This window comes from Urocampus carinirostris, chromosome 1, assembly GCF_059441175.1.
Source record: "Urocampus carinirostris isolate Australia breed hairy pipefish chromosome 1, RoL_Ucar_1.0, whole genome shotgun sequence".
Taxonomy (NCBI): domain Eukaryota; kingdom Metazoa; phylum Chordata; class Actinopteri; order Syngnathiformes; family Syngnathidae; genus Urocampus; species Urocampus carinirostris.
Genome location: NC_142349.1, coordinates 50938602 through 50959335, shown reverse-complemented (window position 1 = coordinate 50959335; position 20734 = coordinate 50938602). Strand labels below are relative to the sequence as shown.

General features: G+C 38.9%; 1 protein-coding gene across 4 annotated transcripts in view; it reads left to right on the top strand.

The window, feature by feature from the left end:
• Positions 1 to 20734, top strand: part of LOC148375068 (neurabin-2-like) — a 60647-nt gene that overhangs the window by 4350 nt on the left and 35563 nt on the right. Inside the window, exons 1-5 of one of the 4 annotated variants that reach the window (XM_088344218.1) lie at positions 11311 to 11512; positions 11589 to 11958; positions 13783 to 13988; positions 15739 to 16092; positions 17861 to 18529. In XM_088344218.1, the coding sequence (XP_088200344.1) occupies positions 11652 to 11958; positions 13783 to 13988; positions 15739 to 16092; positions 17861 to 18529 (1536 nt within the window). In that variant the 5' untranslated portion in view covers positions 11311 to 11512; positions 11589 to 11651. Of the gene's footprint in view, positions 1 to 11310; positions 11513 to 11574; positions 11959 to 13779; positions 13989 to 15738; positions 16093 to 17860; positions 18530 to 20734 lie in introns of those variants that run through there. The other 3 variants (XM_088344200.1, XM_088344224.1, XM_088344209.1) reach the window with 3 other exon arrangements.

The following is a 20734-nucleotide window of genomic DNA, read 5'->3' as shown; positions in this document are numbered from 1 at the left end:
CAATATTTGCTTACTACAATGACATAGTCTCGTTTATTGGTAGCAGATGACAATCTGGATTACAGTCAAATTGGGCAAGACGAGATAGGTCCCACAAAAAACATTTTTTTTTAAATATATTTTTTTCCCTTGCACAGAGTGAACTCTTGTTGTTTAAACGTACCCACTTAAACATCAATGTGTACGATTGAAAAATAATTTTTATATGTTACTTTACAATTGTGTTTAATATCAGTGCAAATAAAAAAATACAGTTAAAGATTGAGTGAAGTACAAACAAATATTTTTGGGATATTTTCATTCTAAACAATCTAGTCAAATGTTAAGGAATAAATTACATTTTGAATGCAGGAAATGTTGCTTTAGAGCAGAGGTGTCAAACAGGCGGCCCGTGGGCCGGATCAGGCCCTCTAAGGGATTGAATCCGGCCGGCGAGACACCACTCAAGAGAAACGCAAGAGAAAAACGAGCTGCAGGTTGAGATATGTCCACTTGATGTTGCCAAAGCCAGGTGCCTCTCACAAAGACGCTGTACTTGTATTTCTTTCTCTTTCTCGCTCGCTCTCCCTCTGTCTCTTTTACTCTCTGTGTCTCTTTTTTTCTCTTTGTCTCATTCTCTCTCTAAGTCTTTTTACCTTCTTTTGTTCTCTCTTCCTTTTTTCATTTTCTCTCTCTTTTCTGTCTTTCACTTCCTCCCTTGCTTTCCCCTTCTCTCTTTCTCCAACTCTCTCTTTCCCTACTTCTCTTTTCTCTCCTTCTCTATTTCTCGCTTTCGATTTCTCTTCGGATTTCTTTCTTTCCCTCACTTTATTTACCCCTCTGTCACTATTTCTCTTTTTATATCTTCTGTTTCTCATTTTCTCTCTCTCTCTCTTTCACACACTCTCTCTCTCTCTCTCTACCTTTCTCTTGTTCTTTGTCCCACCCTCTCTTTTTCTTTCCTTCACTTTCTCTCATTTTTTTCTCTCTCTTTTTCTTTCTCTCTAACCTACTAGTCCGGCCCCCAAGAGAATGTTTGTTCTATCATATGGCCCCCGAGTTAAAATGAGTTTGACAACCCTGTTTTAGAGGATGCAATCATTTCTTGTTGCCAACAACATCAAAACATGTTTGAAAGAGACTATGAGGAATGTTTTGCTTGCGCAAATATGTTTCACTGTAGATGACACTCCCAGGGCCACATTTCTACATTTCACTGGAGATTGCAAGAGTTCAATCACAGATGCCTTAATCTTTATTTACATCTTTTCAATGTTTTGCTGAAAAGATTGAAAAAGGTGTAATTCATTTTTACTTCCTTAAATGCATGGGTTCCAAATGTATTGAAATGTAGGAAAATACTTAACTAACCCTCAATACACCTGAAGGCGGGATATAATGCTGACCCCCCCTGATTCATTTTTTTTTTATTAATTGGAAATTTGGCTTAGATGCAAGTAGATACACTATGGTAAATATCTGCATTAGAAATTCCTCGTCCCCATACTCTGTGCTTGAGACGGCGCCACCATTACTCTTTTGGGTTGTACTTTGTAGATACCCATGCCCACCCCTTGTTACTGGTGATTTGAGTGTTGTATGTGACAAAATGAATTGTGCGGAACTATTCGGGTCGAAAACATTTCAAATTAGTATCTGCATTCAACGAGTAATGCGATAACCTATCGTATAGTAATGACAGTTGAGTCATTGAATTTGATTTATAACTTGTTAGAGTACTGTAACGAGTACTCTTCACCCCAAAAAAGGATTTGCTTTCCAGGAACGCCATCCTTTGCAACAGTTTAGTCCCAACACTGGACACCACACACAATACACAACGACTTAAAGCCCCGCTCATTGAAATTCACAGATGCTACAGTGTAGAAAAAGGGTCTCTAAACTTTTTGAGTTGTGGGCTGCATTGGATTGAAAATAATTGCACAGGGGCAGGGCTGGTGGAAAAAAATAGCTGATTGATACATTTATTATTATTGTTATGTATATGCCGATAGTCTTAAATCCAATGCCTCAGTAATGGTTGGTTGGTTGGTTGGATCCCTTAACCACTAGGGTTGTAGGGGCACTATTTCCTGCGGTGTCTCTTGGGCAAGTGCAGCATGGTGGCGCCCATCACTCTCCATGCCAACATATGTGGAAAATAGATAACTTGAGCCAAACCATTTTTGTCTCATTGTCATCAATTGGTTTTGAAACACACTGAAAATAAAAACGAATACTTACAGATAATAACTTTAATGAAGAGTAATAGCAAGGTAATGTCTCCCATTTCAAGCACTAAATTTGATCAGCTACACTGAAAAACGAAATGTGATAGGGCTACTTCAGAAGTGATTTATTGCATTAAATCTAGTATCTTGATAAATGTATTTAAAAAAAACATATACAGAAAAATGTAGTCGGCTATTTGAATGAAAATGTCTTTTTGGGGGTACACAGGAAAAACAAATATCAAAGTGAGTGCAATTCTATTGCCTCACACAAAGACTTCTATTTTAAATTAGATAACATCTGAATGGGCATTTGCACAAATGTCTGTTTGATAAATTGTAATCAGCATATACAGCTACAATGGGTGGAGTGGCGCGGGGCTATGGCAATATCCAGCGGACATATTAAAAACTGGAGGTCATTGTTCGACTACAACAGGGGTGGCCAACCCGGTCTTCGAGAGCCGCATGTCCTGCATCTTTTGGAAGCTTCTCTGCTCCAACATAGGTGATGCCAATTTTCAGCTTGTTAGCAAGCTTTGTGAGAGCTTGATAATGATCCAGGTGATTGGGAGGACCGGGTTGGGCACCCCTGGACTAGAAATAGCTCGTATTTTTATCATGCTTCTCAGCATTGTCTCGCGGGCCAGATTATATCCGTTTGTGGGCCTGCTACAGTCCACGGGCCAGGGTTAAGCGACCCTTGGTGTAGAACATAGGAATATATGTATCTACTAGTGTTATCCTATAAGACTGTGACAAATTCAGTAAAAAATTGTTCAATTGAAAAAAAACGTACCGTATTTTCCGCACTATAAGGCGCACCTAAAAGTCTTAATTTTTTTCAAAAGCTGACCATGCGCCTTATAATACAGTGCGCCTTATATATGGCTCAATATTAAGTCGCAAGGTCTCGCAACTTAAGCAACAGCCGCCGACTCGATTTTCCCCCGAACGTGGAGTAGTCCGCGGTGTATGCTGGGATTTATATACCGGCGTTTCATTGGCTAATCAATGTGTCAATCATCATTTGAATCGATCGCTATTGGCTGAAGTTATTCGGAGCCTCGGATAGGCTAGAGGGCCAAAACAAACCCTGCAATTGGCCGAAAAAGATGTGTCAATCATCAGTTAAATCGATCGCTATTGGCTGAAGTTATTCGGAGCCTCGGATAGACTAGAGGGCCAAAACAAACCCTGCTATTGGCCGAAAAAGATTACTGTGAATAGCAAGCTTGCTAAAGTACGCCATAAAGAAACATGTTTCATTAGTCTGTATTTGTAAATATTTTACTCTCCTGGATTTACTTCACTCACGGTTGTAAGAAGACCATGGTTGCGTATCATTATTGAACGTGAGAACTTAGGTGAGCTATGTGGCTTTATATTTTCCCGGTATCTTGTTTTAGAACGATCTTGATGTTGCTGTGATGAGTTGAGTGAATTAAACTCAATTCCAAGTGTTTATTGTCATATGCACAGTAAAGTTGCGAGCGAAAAAGAAAATAGAAACTAAGGAATGGTTGGCATTTCTTGAATCCCAAGACTTTAACCTTCTGAATGATATTTGAAACGATGCATTTGAGTGATATCGTACGGACACCGCATCCGCACGTGTCTACGACACGTATTTGCTTCTTTGCAAGCTTTGGGAATGTTAAGGGGGTAAGACGTTTGACTGAACTATCTGACTGTTTTGTCCACGTTCCCATTGTAGCGCCTTATAATCCGGTGCGCCTTATCTAAGATATAGGACCAAAAACTATTTTTTGGGAGTGCGCCCTATAACCCGGTGCACCCTATAGTGCGGAAAATACGGTAGTTGAATTGCTGGTTTCTGCATCCTTGTGAGAGCTGTCAGTTGAACATGTGAATGGATTACAGGGCATTTTGTCAGTGTAACATCTCCACAGTTTTGACTTTGACGAATCAAGTGTGACCGCGAAGTAAGAAAATAGGAACATACAGTAGTTGTTCGTGGACTGAAATGACGCGGAAAATGTGGTTTTGGCTGACGCCAGCTCTTTTCTCTGTGTGTGCGCGTCTGTTCACATTGGCCCAGTGAAGTTCACATGATCTCTGTTTGAGAAGCTTCTGGTTTGTCAACAGCACGTCACAAGATTTGCTTTGATCGCAGGATGCGTGTGTGGCTATCTTGGGCCTCTAGGTCATTGGTCCCCAAGCTACAGCCCTTAAGCCGGATCCGCGCGCCTCCACATTTGGTCCGGCCCCCTGAAAAACACAGGGGAGCATTTTGACGCCCGTTTTTTTGGCCCAAAAAGAACTGAAAATCTAGGTACATGTTTTTGGTTGTAACAGAATTCAAACCGGTGGCATTGGTGAGAGCGCAGAACTCACTACATGACATATAAAAAACCATTGAGTTTTATCTCATTATCATACTGTCTTTGGTCACAGTACTAGAGATGAATGTTATTTTGTGCGTTTCACATTTGACAATGACAATACATTTTTTCTAACTTTTCTAAGCAATATACGTGACAAAACATATTGTATTGCACTGTAACAAACAATAATGTGATAATTAGATAAAAACAAAGGCCTTTTCGCGAGTTATCTTCATTACTTCCTCAGAAGGCTGGCCTCCTTCAAAATCTGCAAAAAGCTCCTGAAAATATTCTATGAGACAGTAGTGGCAAGCGCCCTCTTCTATGCGACAGCGTGTTGGGGAGGCAGCGTCATGAAGAAGGATGCCTCTCGTCTCAATAAACTGGCTAGGAAAGCGAGCTCTGTTGTGGGCAAAGAGCTGACCAGCCTAACAACAGTAGCTGAGAGACGGGCACTGGAAAAGCTGCGGTCAATCATGGACAATCCATCGCATCCACTACACAGCATTATCTCCAGACAGAAGAGCAGTTTCAGCGACAGACTGCTGTCACTGTCTTGTACTACGGACAGACTGAAGAGATCTTTTCTTCCTCATGCCATGAGGCTCTTTAACTCTACCCGGCAGAGTAAAAGCCCACAGTAAACCACACCACCTACATTGCATATTACCGAATCTTTTGCAATATGTATTCTGTGTAGCACTATTTAGTTATTCTATATAACACGCTACAGTGGGTATTTGCACGTCCACTGGGTATTTGTATATTGTATTCTTTTTGCTTTATTATTGTATTGTTCTCAGCTCAGGGATGCTGCTGGAAATGTGAATTTCCCTTCGGGGATGAATAAAGTATCTATCTATCTATCTATCTATCTATCTATCTATCTATCTATCTATCTATCTATCTATCTATCTATCTATCTATCTATCTATCTATCTATCTATCTATCTATCTATCTATCTATCTATCTATCTATCTATCTATCTATCTATCTATCTATCTATCTATCTATCTATCTATCTATCTATCTATCTATCTATCTATCTATCTATCTATCTATCTATCTATCTATCTATCTATCTATCTATCTATCTATCACTGGTGGTCCAGTGATTTGGAAACTAAGCTGATTTCGGACTTGTTGAAACTGTACGGCACAACAGAAAGTTTAAGTTCCATGGACTTTTTTCTGTGAAGAATGTGGCATTTGGTTATTAATAAGTGTTATTTATATTCTGACTGTAATTAATCCAGAGGAATATTAGGTTATTATTTATTTTTTGACTTTTTTATGTGAGAATCCAGAGGGGTTGTCGGATCAAAGCTCTGTGGAAAACACTACATTTCTACATTTAGACACTCCTGCAAATGTCACACTTTTTCTGTTACAAATTGACCTCGGCCCCTCATCAGGAAGGGGAAAAATTATGTGGCCCTCACAGAAGTGTGTAGGAATGGAGTACATTTACTCCATTACTTTTACTTGAACTTAAGTAAGTTTTGGGAAATTTGGTATTTCTAGGAATATTTTTAAATCTCTATACTTATACTTGAGTAAATTTTGGGAGAGAAAAATGGTACTTTAACTCCGCTACATTAGGCAACATTGAAGTCATTACTTAGTTACATAATAATAATCTTTTTGCCGAGCCTGTTAAGATAGAAATGTGCTACTTGGTGCTACATGTGCTTAATTTATTTATTTGATTTATATTGTTTTCATTTTATTGTTTATACAAACACTTGAATTTACTTTAATTATTTTAATCTACCTTTAAATTAAATGAAATTTTTGTTGATTGGATGGACTTCGATAATTTGATGATCTGATTAGTTGTTTAAAAAAAAATACGGCATTGCTACAATTACTCAGTACCTCAGTAACAATTTTTTATATTTACTCAATTGAGTATTTGGATGTCTACTTCTACTTGAGTAATATTATTCTGAAGTAACAGTACTTTTACTTGGCTATTCTACTCACCTCTGGACCCTCACAGGAAAAGGTTTTGGGACCCCTGCTCTAGGTGGTAATTGTTGCTTTAGATAAGCATGTCATGCCGTAGTTTTGCCACGGTTCTTACATTTTATAAAAAGGCATTACAGGCAAACCGTTGTTTTTCTTATATCATCGTGATTTACTCTGGCCTTGAATCTCTGGCATATTTTAATGACCACATTTTACACATTTCCACTTGACACAACTACATTGAAGGAAAGTTAACCCATACATACTATTCGCAGCACATTCTCTAGCATAAAGAACACTATTCTTATAAATATTCTATTTGTGGAATATGAATGAAAAAGTAATATCAACACATTGTTGCATAGGGCTCATGCTATTACTCTGACCAATCGTTGGTCAAATATTTTCAGCAGTTTGGTTGTGTTTGGTTAACCAAAGCCCTGAGCAAGTGACAAAATGGTAGCTTCTTGTCCATTTTCCAGGGGCACCTATGGGCCGGATAGCAGGGATCACAGACAGATGATGGAGTCAAGAAAGATGTTTAATCCACCCCCAAAAAACAAGGAACAAATGAATAAATATCACCTGAACCTCCTTGACAGGAGCATAGAAGAAGAAGAAACGCAACAACAAAAAAGGGGAACAACCTGACGCAGACAGAAAGCAAAAAAGAGAACTAAATACTCACTTAATGACAAGACATTAGAAGAGCTCTGAACCGGAGACAAGAGTCTGAGGGCGCTGATTGGCTGAGCTAAGGGAGAAACAAGACACAGTTGGACACGGTAGAGCTTGACAAGACAGACACCAGGTTCGGGGACACAGATGATTCAAATTCATCATTCAAAAATGGGACAGCACCCAGAATTTGTTAAGACAAGATGTTTTTGGGTTGATTGACTTGACTTGATTTACCTGGTTGACTACATCATTAAGGAAATAATGGGAATGTCAGCACTAACTTTACTTCAAACAATCATTGGCTAAATAAACAGCTAGTACTGTCTTTCTGAAAATCCTATGCACTCACATGAACCTTAATTGTCTTCACTCTTGATGTTGCATAACATCTGGGGTAACAGCTGGACTGAGACAAAATGCCAAAAGATAAAATTTTGTTGGATTGGGCAAATTGTGTTTGCCAACAGCATTGGCCTCTCCTGAGAGCCACATACAGTACTTGTTTGCTCACTGATTAAGTTGACATTTTTGGTGAAAACACTTTTTCACCATAGCGCCGCGGTAACTGTGTGTCACGGTCAGGGTTGGGCTCGTTACTTTAAAAAAGTAATTAGTTATAATTACTCACAACTTCTTCCAAAAAGTAACTGAGTCAGTAACTGAGTTACTCTATACCAGAGTATTTCTGTTACTTTAAAAATAAGTTGTATGTCAAAGAATAAAAACATTTTTTGAGCAGTAGTCGAGTCATTTGAATAAAGAAGTTAGTTGTGTTATAGAACCTGGTAATATTTTTGCTACAAAAAGAAACAGTAAACAATATTGTGAATTGTGAATTTCCCTGGGGGGATGAATAAAGTATCTATCTATCTATCTATCTATCTATCTATCTATCTATCTATCTATCTATCTATCTATCTATCTATCTATCTATCTATCTATCTATCTATCTATCTATCTATCTATCTATCTATCTATCTATCTATCTATCTATCTATCTATCTATCTATCTATCTATCTATCTATCTATCTATCTATCTATCTATCTATCTATCTATCTATCTATCTATCTATCTATCTATCTATCTATCTATCTATCTATCTATCTATCTATCTATCTATCTATCTATCTATCTATCTATCTATCTATCTATCTATCTATCTATCTATCTATCATGAAATAACAATCAGCAGTAAACAATATAAAGTGAGTTTAATAAATCAAATCTAACTATTGGCTCGTTGTAGAGATGGGAATTCTGACTCTTTTTAGAGAACCGGCTAAAAGGAGCCCTGCTATTTCGACTCACAAATGTCTCTTCAGGTGGTTTTGTCATTTAATCCATATATTACCATTTATTATGTATTTATATAAATGACTTAAAGTGGGGAAAATAAAGCAAAATTAACACCTTATCGTTAACCTTGAAAAACAATGAAAACATAATTTAAAATAGCTTCAAATCTAAAAGGAAAACAATAATATACCCAAAATTGTCAACTTTTTTTATACTCAATAACTTTAAAGTCAACAGCACAGAATCTGATAAAATGCATTCTGACCAATTACAAGAGTAAAATGGCGTCTCAAAGGGAACCTGTTCTCTGTTGGTAGGATGCCGACTTCCACTTCCAAGAGACAGCTCACAAAGCCGTTTCGTTCTCAGACGACACGAGTCGGTTGCCGCACCACACGTTATTTGCGATTAGTAAATACTATACTCGTAATCGCTATCCCACTATCCCACTATCCCACTATATGGTAGTCTCTCTTTTAAATGGTGACAAGATCCCAAAAGACATGACCTAACGAACACGGAAGAGCGGAAAACCGCTTTATTTAGAATAATGAACCACTTTTGACCGTCAGTAACGATGCCTGTGTTGTAACGGCGTAAAAACCATTTTGCTCGATCACCCTGTTACTGTAATTTTTTTAACGGCGTTACTCCCAACATTGGTCGCGGTATTCAAACATATAACAAAGAAGTCAACAGTCTTCACCGTACAATCTTCATGTATTGTGCATTAACATTGAAACATCAAACAAGCATTAATTCGTTCAAAGTGTTCCATACACACTGATACAAAGCTACAATGACACAATGTTTTAACAAAACAAAAATAAACAAACATACCTCGCTGCACTCACCAAGGATGCTTAAATTTCTAGTAATCTTGTTTTCTGTTGTTATAAGTTGTCAAAGTCCTTCTTTACGAACAAAATGAAACCTGGGAATCAAACTTTGTTGGCCCAGACTCAAAGCAGCTTCCTTATTACCAACACCGCTTTGGTTTCTTTCACAGGTCTCCCTTTTGTGGAGCTTTGGTGGTACTTAAAGGACACAATTCAACCACCAAAGTCCATACAAGCTTACCATACATACTCACAATATTCGCATACCAACCACTTAAAAACATTAACAAAATCAAGCATTACTGAATGACTTTGATATATCCGCTGAGATTTGTTGATAAAATAGAATGTAAACAGAATGGAGAATAAGTAGTTTTACTAAAACAACAAATAAGAATCAAGGGCTCATGTGTCCTTTACAATAGCTTTTCTTGGCATGGGTCCTGGGGTAACCAATTACTCATTTTTTAATCAAATCAAATTTGGTAAAGTTATAGTAGACTAATTATTGGACTGCTAAAAGGCTATATTGTTTTGATGATTGTGATGGCAACCTGTCATTTCCTTACTGTCAAGACACCTTGGAGCTTTTTAATGTTAAGAGAAGGAAAATCATAAAGCTTCCTTTCAAGTGTAAGCTCTCCAGATGTAGAAAATGACTCAGTGAGTTAGGTTAAAAATAAAGATAATTACCACTCTGTGGAAAACATATGATCCGATGTTTGTATCTAGCAAGTAGCTTCTGACCCAAGTATTTTCCATTATATGTATTTAATCACTGGAAATTAATCATGTTATTTTCTGTTGTGGCATTGGCTTGGGATCCTCTTGGATGGCCCAGAGAAGGCCGGTGGAGTGGAGGAGTAGGGTGAGCGCGGCAAAGTGCCTTAGCGGCGCGTGCTCCCATACCTGACCTGACCTGACCTGTTGTATGCTGCTAGAATGCATCTCCTGCACACAATTTCTAGGACTGTTGTTATCATTCAGCTCACACTGCATGAGTTCACATTGTAAACATGCATATAGACCAAGTTCACGTTTTTTTTCTTAAACAAGATTACACAGCATCCCTGCATCTTCTACTTTTATTGAAAAGGGGATCACTTTTTAACAAATCTCTTACATAACAGAAGATGTGTTTTTTTATGAAAAAGCTCATGATTAAACTGGGGTCTATCTTTAAAATTGGGTTGGGTTTTTCTTTCAATTTATGTAAACGGGTTTCCACTTTTAAACCCCCACCCATTGTTCTGACTAGACAGCTTGGTCAATGATGTCAAATTGATTCTGCTGCCAACCATGCATCCTTGAGGTTCATGACAAATTCCAAAGCTCTCTCACCTTGTGCTAGATATTGCATCTAAAAAAAGTTGTATTTCTTTTCAGGGTTTTTATTAGTCAACATTGCTCATTTCCATTGCACCATCAGCTCTGGTTAGATGGAAAACCAAATTAATAATAATAATAATAATAATTTCCTTTGTATTGTCATTCTTTGTAAGAACAAAATGTCGATACACCTGACCCGTTGTAGCGAGCCGATGCAGCCGCAGCGAACAGAGGGCGCCGCCATTTTACCAATGTTATAAGTCTTAGGTATGACTCGGCCGAGGCGCGAACCGGCGACCTCCCAGTCTCAAAGCGGGCGCCCTACCATCTAGGCTACTGAGCTGGTTGAATATATAGTAATGAGAACTTAAAGCTAAGAACCATTGATCATTCCCTACACCCTATTTGCATTCATATTGATTTGTAATTGTTACCAAACATTTCTTTTAGAATTTCAAGCTACTTCACATAATTGTCACACTTCCCGCCTAGTGCCTGCCACTCATTTACATGTTCCTTTTATTCAAAGATGTTCTTGGTTTTATATTCTTATGACATCGGCAATGTATTAGAGAGTGACATGATGTTTTTTCAACTTACATCATTGCAGCTTATTTGTCGCCAATGTGTTAAGAGGTATCATTATACAGCTATTTGTAGGCTAGCATACAACCGTGGCCAATTGAAGCCTGTTACCAAAGTGTAATGGGACCCTCCAATTGAACAATAACCCTCAAAAAATCCCCCGCCCCCCTCCAATTGAAGAAGTCATCAACATATTACCAATTAAGACCACTGAAAAGAAAACAATGAAATCCAAACTAATGAAATGACGGTAACATATAATCCATAAAAATTGTCATTATTTCAAGTTTCTCTTCTATTCTGATCTAACAGCTCGTGTTCTCTAGAAATGCTGCTACCCTCATCTCCACTAACCTGCTGTTCACCGGGGGACATTTGAATTGCCGAACATGATGAAGGCGGAACCTGCGTCAGAGAACGCGGAAAATGGGGCCTCCGCAGTCAACAATGGAGGAAGTGGCAGTGCCAGCATGCGCAGCGCCTCGCCCCATCGGAACGCATATGAAGCGGGGTTGGCGGCTCTGAAGAAAGCCACAGATCACCTCAACGGGGGCTGTGACCCCACCTCCAAACCGGCACCCCTGCCACGGCCAAACGGGAGGGGGCGTAGATATGGATCAAATGTTCACCGAATCAAGAATATGTTCATGCAAATGCAGTCACCAGGAGATGAGGAAGATGGCACCAAAGTCATTGGTAAATGAAAATAACCCTATGCACATATTTTGTAAAATGTATTACTGTAGAAATTTCAGCAGTAATCCGTTAAAGCACTGTAGTTATTTCGAGCATGCCAGTATATCTCCAAACTGTATATGTGATTTACGTTTATACCCAGTCTATTGATAAATAATAAACATCCGAGCAACCCGAGTAAGACGGCCATACTGGTTGGGTGTAAGTTCACCTTATTATTATTGTGATTAACATTCGAAATATGGCGATCAAAGCTCTCTAGTATGGCGGTCGTTAAATGTTCTGGGCTAACTTACGTCAACAAATGTTCACTGATGTACAAAAAAGACCCACACGCATGAGAGAAAAGCATGTAGTGTAGGGGTTAGGGTTCAAGTGATCTCTGGCACTCATTTTAGCTGGCTAAGGGCGCACAGTAATGGCCAATTTGAAAATTGACCTACTATTCATTCTTTGTGTGTGTGAAGTATTTGTGGAAATTTCACTAAATTGTCCACACACGAATACTGGAGCCTAAAACAACCCAGGGACTTTTTTTCTTCAGCCGTTCTAAGCAGTCAACTATGGTGTGCCTTTAAATATGAATACAGGTACAACTTTCTCTGTTGAGTGTACGCACCTAATCGTGCCTATTTAAGAAATGTGATGTGACAACAATGAAAACAGATAAATGCTTAATTCGTTTGAGCCAAAACTAAGGAAAATTGCACCCACTGCAAAGTATTAAAAATTCTTCGGCTTGCCCTGGTGACTTAAAAGTGCCCATAATTTCTCCCTTTATCTGCCGAAATCTCAAAGTACTTACCCGAATTGCAAAGTATCTTAATCTTCACTTTTACAATTTTTGTCATGTTTTATTTGGTGCTTGAATTGTGTGTTCGCAATGACAAATTGGAATACAGCAATCCCTTGCTATAACCCGGTTCACCTTTCATGGTCTTGCTGCTTCTCTGATTTTCATCATCATCGTGTGTTTTGCATTCTTATTGGCTAAACACTCCTTAAAGTGCAGTATGTATTATTTGACCACCATATTTAGCTGTATTGTGTTAGTGCAGTTAAAAACAAAGCACAAGGAATAGTACAAACAATGTAGACTCAAAGGGACCAAACTGCAGCATTTTTCTTCTAATTCTTTTGCCCTGCCTTTGTTTATTAGGGAAACCTGCAGCAGCAAGATGGCTGTCTTTAAAAAAACGTTGTTCAGAATAAAGAAATCTTGATTAAAATAATTAGCAAAGATAATCGAGCAATCATACAAACATGTATTTTTTATACTGTTTATAGGTCAAGAAATGTGATTTTATTTTATATAACCGTAGCCTCAAATACTGTGAGATAAAATATGTACCAAAATACCTCAAAAAGGCTGCACAAAAAAAACAATTGAAATGGTGCATTTTGGTCGCTTTTGTCTTTGTTTTCTTACTTGTGCTTTCTAGTACCCGTTTTTGATTGCACTGCTCGGTGCAGCTAATGTAGTCGTCAAAAAATCTACACTGTCCCTTTAATAGAGTAGGTAATGGTAAGAAATAAATGCATACATTTTTACAAGTAGTTTAATTTACAAAACGATTAGTTGGGCCTGTAAAAAGGGTTTGTTCTTGGATTTTATTGTTTAACAGAGTATTTACACAGATTATTAATCAAATATTTGGGGGGCGTGTTACACACAAATAAATGTGGTATTTCCTCCACACCCTTCTTACCTATTTAAGCCCCGACTTGTTTCAAGCCTGAAAAAAGGAAGAAAATACTGTATTTTCAATGCAAAAAAGAGCAATCTGTTACAGAGTTAATACTGTTTTTTTTGTTCGTCAGCAGGAAACGAGCAGGCAGTCAAACTATCCCTACCAAGAGCGTCCAGCCTCAACGAAAACGTGGACCACAGCGCCCTGCTCAAACTCGGTGGGACGGTTTCAGAGCGGGTAAATCGATTCGACACTAAAACAGATGGAGAAAGTGCGAGCACCTCGGGAATGTCCAAGCTCCAGGAAACCAGGAAGATGTTTGAACAACGGACGTTACAGGTCAGCAAATGTTTCATTTACTGTATTTTTGGGCGCACCTGAAAACTCCAAATTGGCCAGAAAATTGAAGGTGCACCTAGCACCCTATATACTGCAGCGTACCGTGAAAAACATTTGAAATATATACAGTATTTATAAGTTTGTGTTACAGTGGAACCTCGGTTTTCGAACGCCTCTCAGCTGTGGAAGGTGACAAAATACTATTTTGAGGTGTGCGCCTTATAAGCTGGTGCTCCTTTTTTTGCGAAAAATACGGTAATTTCCACCAGTGGTACAGGCAATATTCAGAAAACCATTACAGCTCATCTCATTACCAAACTATTTTTCCTCACTGTGCCGGAAACACTGATTTGCTCAGTGCATTTTGTAATGTATTCTGATAGGTTAAACAGTCTCCCCACTTCTTCACGTATGGTCAATAACGTTGCGAAAGACAAAAACAGAAAGTGTTTCAACAATATGCAGTACTAGCTCTTTTAAGGTGCATGAAAATCCTAAACCGAGAGGTCATTGACGCACAGGTAAAGAAGTTGAGACTGTTTAAACCAGATTGTCAAACATATGGCCAGAAAGTAACAGGAAAGCGTACCCCCAACCCTCACAGCACTTTCTGTATCAATCCGGCAGGCTGGATCCGACCTGTTATTTTATTCTCCGTAAATTTGGGACCACAAGGCGGGTAAAAGAAAAACAAGTCTCTAACTAATTTCTTTCAAAAGTTAGGATTTTTTTAATAAATACAAATCAAATTCTTCCCTCCCTCGCTGGAATGCAGTAAAGATGTAAAAGAGCAGATGTCCAGTCTGGTTTAATGTTAAAAACAATATTGTGAGATATACTCTCAGCTTCAGTAGGCCTTGCCTCGATGTTTGGTCTGATGTTATTGCGCGTTCATTGCTAAAACTCTTGTTTTGTATTTCTTTTTTTATTTATGTATGACAGTAGAAGAAAGTATATTTTTTCATAGGTCCCACTTGAGCATAATTTTGATGGTGAGTTGGTTCGGTGGTGAAGCTGCATTTACTACACTGTTAAGAAATGGTAAACTAATTCAATGCCAATTCATTTTTTCCATGTTTGTGAAAACATACAGTGTGTTATTCTTAGAAAAGATCCATTATCACATGTGATTATAATTTTTTGGGTAGGCTACAAATTTAGGCTAAATGATAAAGCATAGTATTGAAAAACAGAGCAAAATTTTTGTTGTTTTTTTTCCTGATCCGGGCCACTAGAGAAATCTGGTTACTGCCCCTAAACAAAACTGAGTTTGGCATGCCTGGTTTAATTTATTAAAATGCAGAACAAATTGCATTATGCAAATCAGTGTTTTTGGCACCGTAAAAATGACGATTCCAGTTAATAAGAATTCCTTTGTTTTTGTCAACTGCAGCCTGTACGTCTTGATACATAGATTAAATGGTGAACATTAAATGGTGAACAAACTCAAAGGATGCTACTTGACAAGATCAATCATTCCAGTTCATAGAAACCCTTAGAACACACTTTATTCATTTAATTTTCAATGATGAAACACAGTGAGGGTCGACAGAGCTCAACATTTGGTTGAGTTCTCATCTGTACCGGAACATATTCCCTTCACGCCCTTCACCTTTTTAACCCCTGACCCATTTTTATACCTGTGTATGACAAAATACTATTTTGAGGTGTACGCCTTATAAGCCGGTGCTCCTTTTTTTTTTTTTTTGCAAAAAATACACATAACACAAAACGCTTTGTGTTCCTCCAGGAGAAACAAGCTGCCACTAACAGGATTTTACTAAAGAAAGAGCGAGCTTCTGGCTTCCAGGACACCCGCCTGGACGTTGTGGCCCGCTTCAATGGCTCCACCGAGGCTTTGGACCGCATTGACGACCCCCCTATTTCTGCTCCTGCTCCTGCTCCTGTTCCTGCCACTGCAGTGGCAGCAGCAGCAGCTGCGTGTGGACCGACTGAGGCCGTCAGCCCCACCGTGAGCCAGCTCAGTGCCGTGTTTGAGAAGCCCGAAGGAGAAAACATCCTCTACCTCTCGAAACGTCGCCCTAGACCTGCCCCGGCACCAAAGCCAAACCTTACTGCCAAATCCGAGCAAGCAAGAAGCCAGGTAAGAAGATTTGTTTAAGGAATCATTTGTAAGGAGATCATATTAGCGTCACAACTTGTCTCATTAAAGTAATTTCTTCTTAGGGTCGCGCTCATGGATTTATGTTTGAGTACTTTCACGCTTGTAGTTTCTCACCTGACTGTTGAACTTGAATAATCCTGAGTTACTGCATTAGACCCCATAAGTGGCTTAGTTTTTTTTCTTTTTATAATTTGTCCCCGTTATTATGACAGCATTACAGTATCAAGTTTTTTCTAAAGAATGTTCAAGGTGGTGACAGTGGAATTGTTTTCAATCTTTTAAGAAGTACATTTACTTTTGTGTTATTTGGACAATATTCTTTAAACATTTTGGCAGTGCTGGGTCGGTGTCCTTACTGCTTGGACATATCTTGTCCGTATACGACTACATCATGTAGTTAAGATAAGTTAGCTAAACTTCCTTTAAGTTGAGGTCTCCCTTTGTCTCTCTTGTGTTTTTTTTTTTTACAGTTTTTTCTTTAATCCTTTTGCATTCCATCCAAGAGAATTTGTGACAGATGATCATAAAGGGGGCAGCACGGCGGCGCAGTGGTTAGCGCACGTGCGGCACAGTTCTAAGGTCTTGGGAACCTCCTATGTGGGTTCAAATCCAGCTACCGGACTTCCTGTGCGGAGTTTGTATGTTCTCCCCGTGCTTGCGTGGGTTTATTCCGGGCATTCCGGTTTCCTCCCACATTCCAAAGACATGCATTTCAGGTGGATTGGCCGGTCCAAATTGTCTCTAGGTGTGAATGAGCGAGCGAGTTGTCTGTCCCTGTGTGCCCGGCGATTGGCTGGCAACCAGTTCAGGGTGTCCCCTGCCCACTGCCCGATGATTGCTGGGATGGGCTGCAGCACCCCCGCGACCCTACTGAGGATAAGCGGTGCAGCTGATGAGATGAGATGAGATGAGATGAGATCAGAAATGGAAACACCATAAGACCCTTTGCAACAATGTTCAAAACTTTTCATGAAGAACTCAATTCTGGAGCAATGATCACACTCTTTCTCTTCAGAATGTATAAATACTTCTGCCTTTTACTGATCTCACTCCGTGATCTGACAATTTTTTTACCCATTTGGAATAATAAAATTTGCAATAGTGTTTTCTTCTAGGTTTAACCTACCATCTTGCCACGATGAAACCGTTCTTTAATATATAATATGTCATAGTAAAGATTATTTTCATCATACTTCTCCTGTGTGCGACACGAAACAAAGACATTGGTGGGGTGATTTTATGTATTGATTTTTAATTCGTTTTTATACTGTTTTTCTGTTTATTGTGACATACTTTATATTTATATTTTAATCCAGTCTAGCGATTACTCATAAGAAAGATTATGGTCATGTAGAGATGCCTTGCTCTTTTGGAAAAATGTGTCCGGCGACAAGAGTCGATGTTGAAATTCATTGTCAACTATTTCTATCATCGATTTTTGTCGTCAACGTCGATTAATCGTTGCATCTTTGATAAAAAAACGAAAAATACACAACCAAATAAATTCTGAGATAAATAAATGGCAGTATAAATGAAAGAATGCATACATAAATTAATAAAATGTATTTATGTCATATATTTAGGTATTATGTGATTTATTTATGTGTTAATTTATTGATATGGCATATACTTGTATTTTTCTATTCATACATTCATTTCTACATATGGAAGGATCTGGCCTCCATAGTTTTAATATCTTTTAAAAAGCTTGTTAAATGATTATTTCATTTGCCCTACTTTCTCTCAGATGAAATCACCTCCTCCAAGTAAGGAGGAGTCGAATGAGTTGATGACTGGAACCGTCAACAACCAGCCGGCAGAGGTTGACGAGGCAGAAGCGCTCCTGCAGTGCGAAATGGGTGGCGCGGCACTCAGCGGGGAGAAAATATTCAGATTTTCGGGCGATCAGCACTCCAACTCTGAAGACACTTCAACTCTTGTAATCCAGGAGCTCAAAACCGAATCAGAATCCCAGCCGGCAGTGACGGAAGACAGAAGCTCTGCTATCGTGGCCCCGTCTTGCCAGGAGCCTCTGATTTCAGAACAGGATTGTTGTCGGGGGGACGTTGATGCTGGAGCCAGGCTGGTTCAAGCAGATGTTCACGTTTCACTTGAAAACGGGGAAAAAGAGCCTCCAGCTTTTGAAGGAACTGACGCTGACTCAGAGAGAAAGGAAGAGGACGAGGAAGGCTCGAGGAAGGAGGATTACTCGGAGGGGGATCTTGTGGATGTGAGCGCGTATAGCGGACTTGGCGAGGATGACTCTGGAGGGAGTCAGCTGGATGATGATGAGGTTGATGAAGATGGGGATGTGTTCCATCCAGAGAACAGCTGCACAGAAATTGAGGGTCTTTCTGAGGAGGAGGAACCCATACCACCCAACAGAAAGATTCGATTCAGCACCCAGCCCATCAAAGTAAGTTTGGATCACAGATTTCTATATTACTCTCTTTTTATTTCATTTAAACGTTTTAATTTTTATCCAATAAGAAAAATTACACTATACTTTGTAGATTGTAAGATGCACCTAATAACCCGACATTAAACAGGGTTTGTACGGATGTTTGAAATCCTTAAAAATGCTTGAATTTTAATGTTGTTTTTTTTTCAAGCATTTAAAAGGACTCAAGTTTTGAGTGAAGTTTTTATAAATGTTTGAAATTTTTGCTATGTTTTTGAACAAGTCTGCATGAAAATGACACCAACTGTGCCCTCAGGTGGCTTTGCTTTGCCTTTGCAAAAAAAAGCTAAGTAGCGTTTCGTAGTGGTAAATTGTAATGGGAAGAACTTCCTGCAACTGAAAATGTAAGCTGCCGTATTTTGCGGACTATAATTTCCTCGAGTATAAGTTACACCAGCCACAAAATGCATAATTAAGAAGGAAAAAACATATATGAGTCATACTTGGAGTATAACGCGTGTTTTGGGGGTAAATGAAATGAAATGATCTGCATTACTATAGCGCTCTACAAGTCAATGAAGACTTCCCAAAGCGCTTTACATTTACCCATTCACACACACACTCACACCAATAGCGGCCGTGCAGCCATGCAGGGCGCCAACCTGCTTATTGGGGGCATTAGGGGTTCAGTGTCTTACCCAAGGACACTTCGACACGTGACACGGAGGAGCCGGGATTCTAACTGCGATCTCTTGATCCCAAAACGAGCGCTTTACCTCCTGTGCTACTGCCGCCCCAATGCATTTGATAAAATCCAACACCTAAACCGAACATCTCTTCATGAAAGAGAATTTGAAATACAGATAAATAAACAACAACAGGCTCTATAGGTGTATGGTATACTAATGCTACATGTATGTGCATATCATGGACATGCCCGAATACGTCAGTAAAGACTTTACATAATTAGATTCAGATAAATCTCTTATAAAAAACACAAGATTAAAAATTGCAGCTGTAAATCATATATTTGTATCCCTGCAAAACACTTGACTCACACCTGATTTTGTCTTCAAATTGTATTGGAAACATTTTAAATTCACTCTGAAAGTCCTTAAAAAGTGCTTGAATTTGGTCACGAAAAAGGTTTATGAACCCTGTATAAAATACAGTTGATAAAATAGCATATGCAGGCAGTATTCACACATGTGCGTTACTATACAAGGTCTTACGGTACACTATCGTATTTGTACATTAACTGATCAGTCCATGAACATTGCTGAACAAAATCGTGAAACATTGTATGCAAGAGAAAATTAACCCGGTTCACAGCTGAGGGAGCGCTGACACCTAACCAACCATTAGACTACCCATGATACAGATGACCTCTGAAAAGGCATCTGTCTGATATTGGGACTTCAGTCGGATAAGAAGATAAAATTCGGTCAATGGTTAGAAATACCCATCCATCCATTATCTGCACCGCTTATTCTCACTAGGGTCGCGGGTGCTGGAACCCATCCCAGCTATCTTCGGGCAGTGGGCAGTGTAAACTTTGACCTGGGTGTGGTTATAAACATAAAAGATCATTTATTACAAATCGAAAGTGATTCCAAAGAAATGAAAAAGAGAACTAAGTTGACTAAATGAGATCCGTGCATTTGCAAGTGTCAGTCGTAAATTCATCCATTGACGTTCTTCATCCTCTGTCACAAATGTGTTTAGTAATATCTGTTAAAAATTATACTCTGGAACAATAGACATGTTATATCTGAGTGCAAAATATAGCTTTTTTTACGGCAACGGCTTGGATGATTTAATGGATCACTCTGAGTTCGATGATGACAGCAATGAGAGTGACGCATGTGCTTTTAAATCCATGTCGAGAAGCAATTTTATTTATTGGACCTAGAAACTTCTACCTCCTCTCCAGTTCACTGAGGTTGATTCTAAAAGCAGTTGATGGGCAGCAGGCCGGACACCAAGATGCAGGCGTGTGATGCAAAAAGACAAACAATAATGGTGGCATAGTAATGTAATAACAGGTTGCGAGATATGTTATTATGTGGTTATGCTTTTAGCTGCTTACGTTATGTGACCTATAAACAAACCAAACGTCCTTAAGATCTTTTTTTTTCTAACTGCTAGCTGTCTTCAGATTTGTATCCAGCATTTATGCAGCAGTCACTGTGAGTCATGAAATGGATAAATGGTAGACGT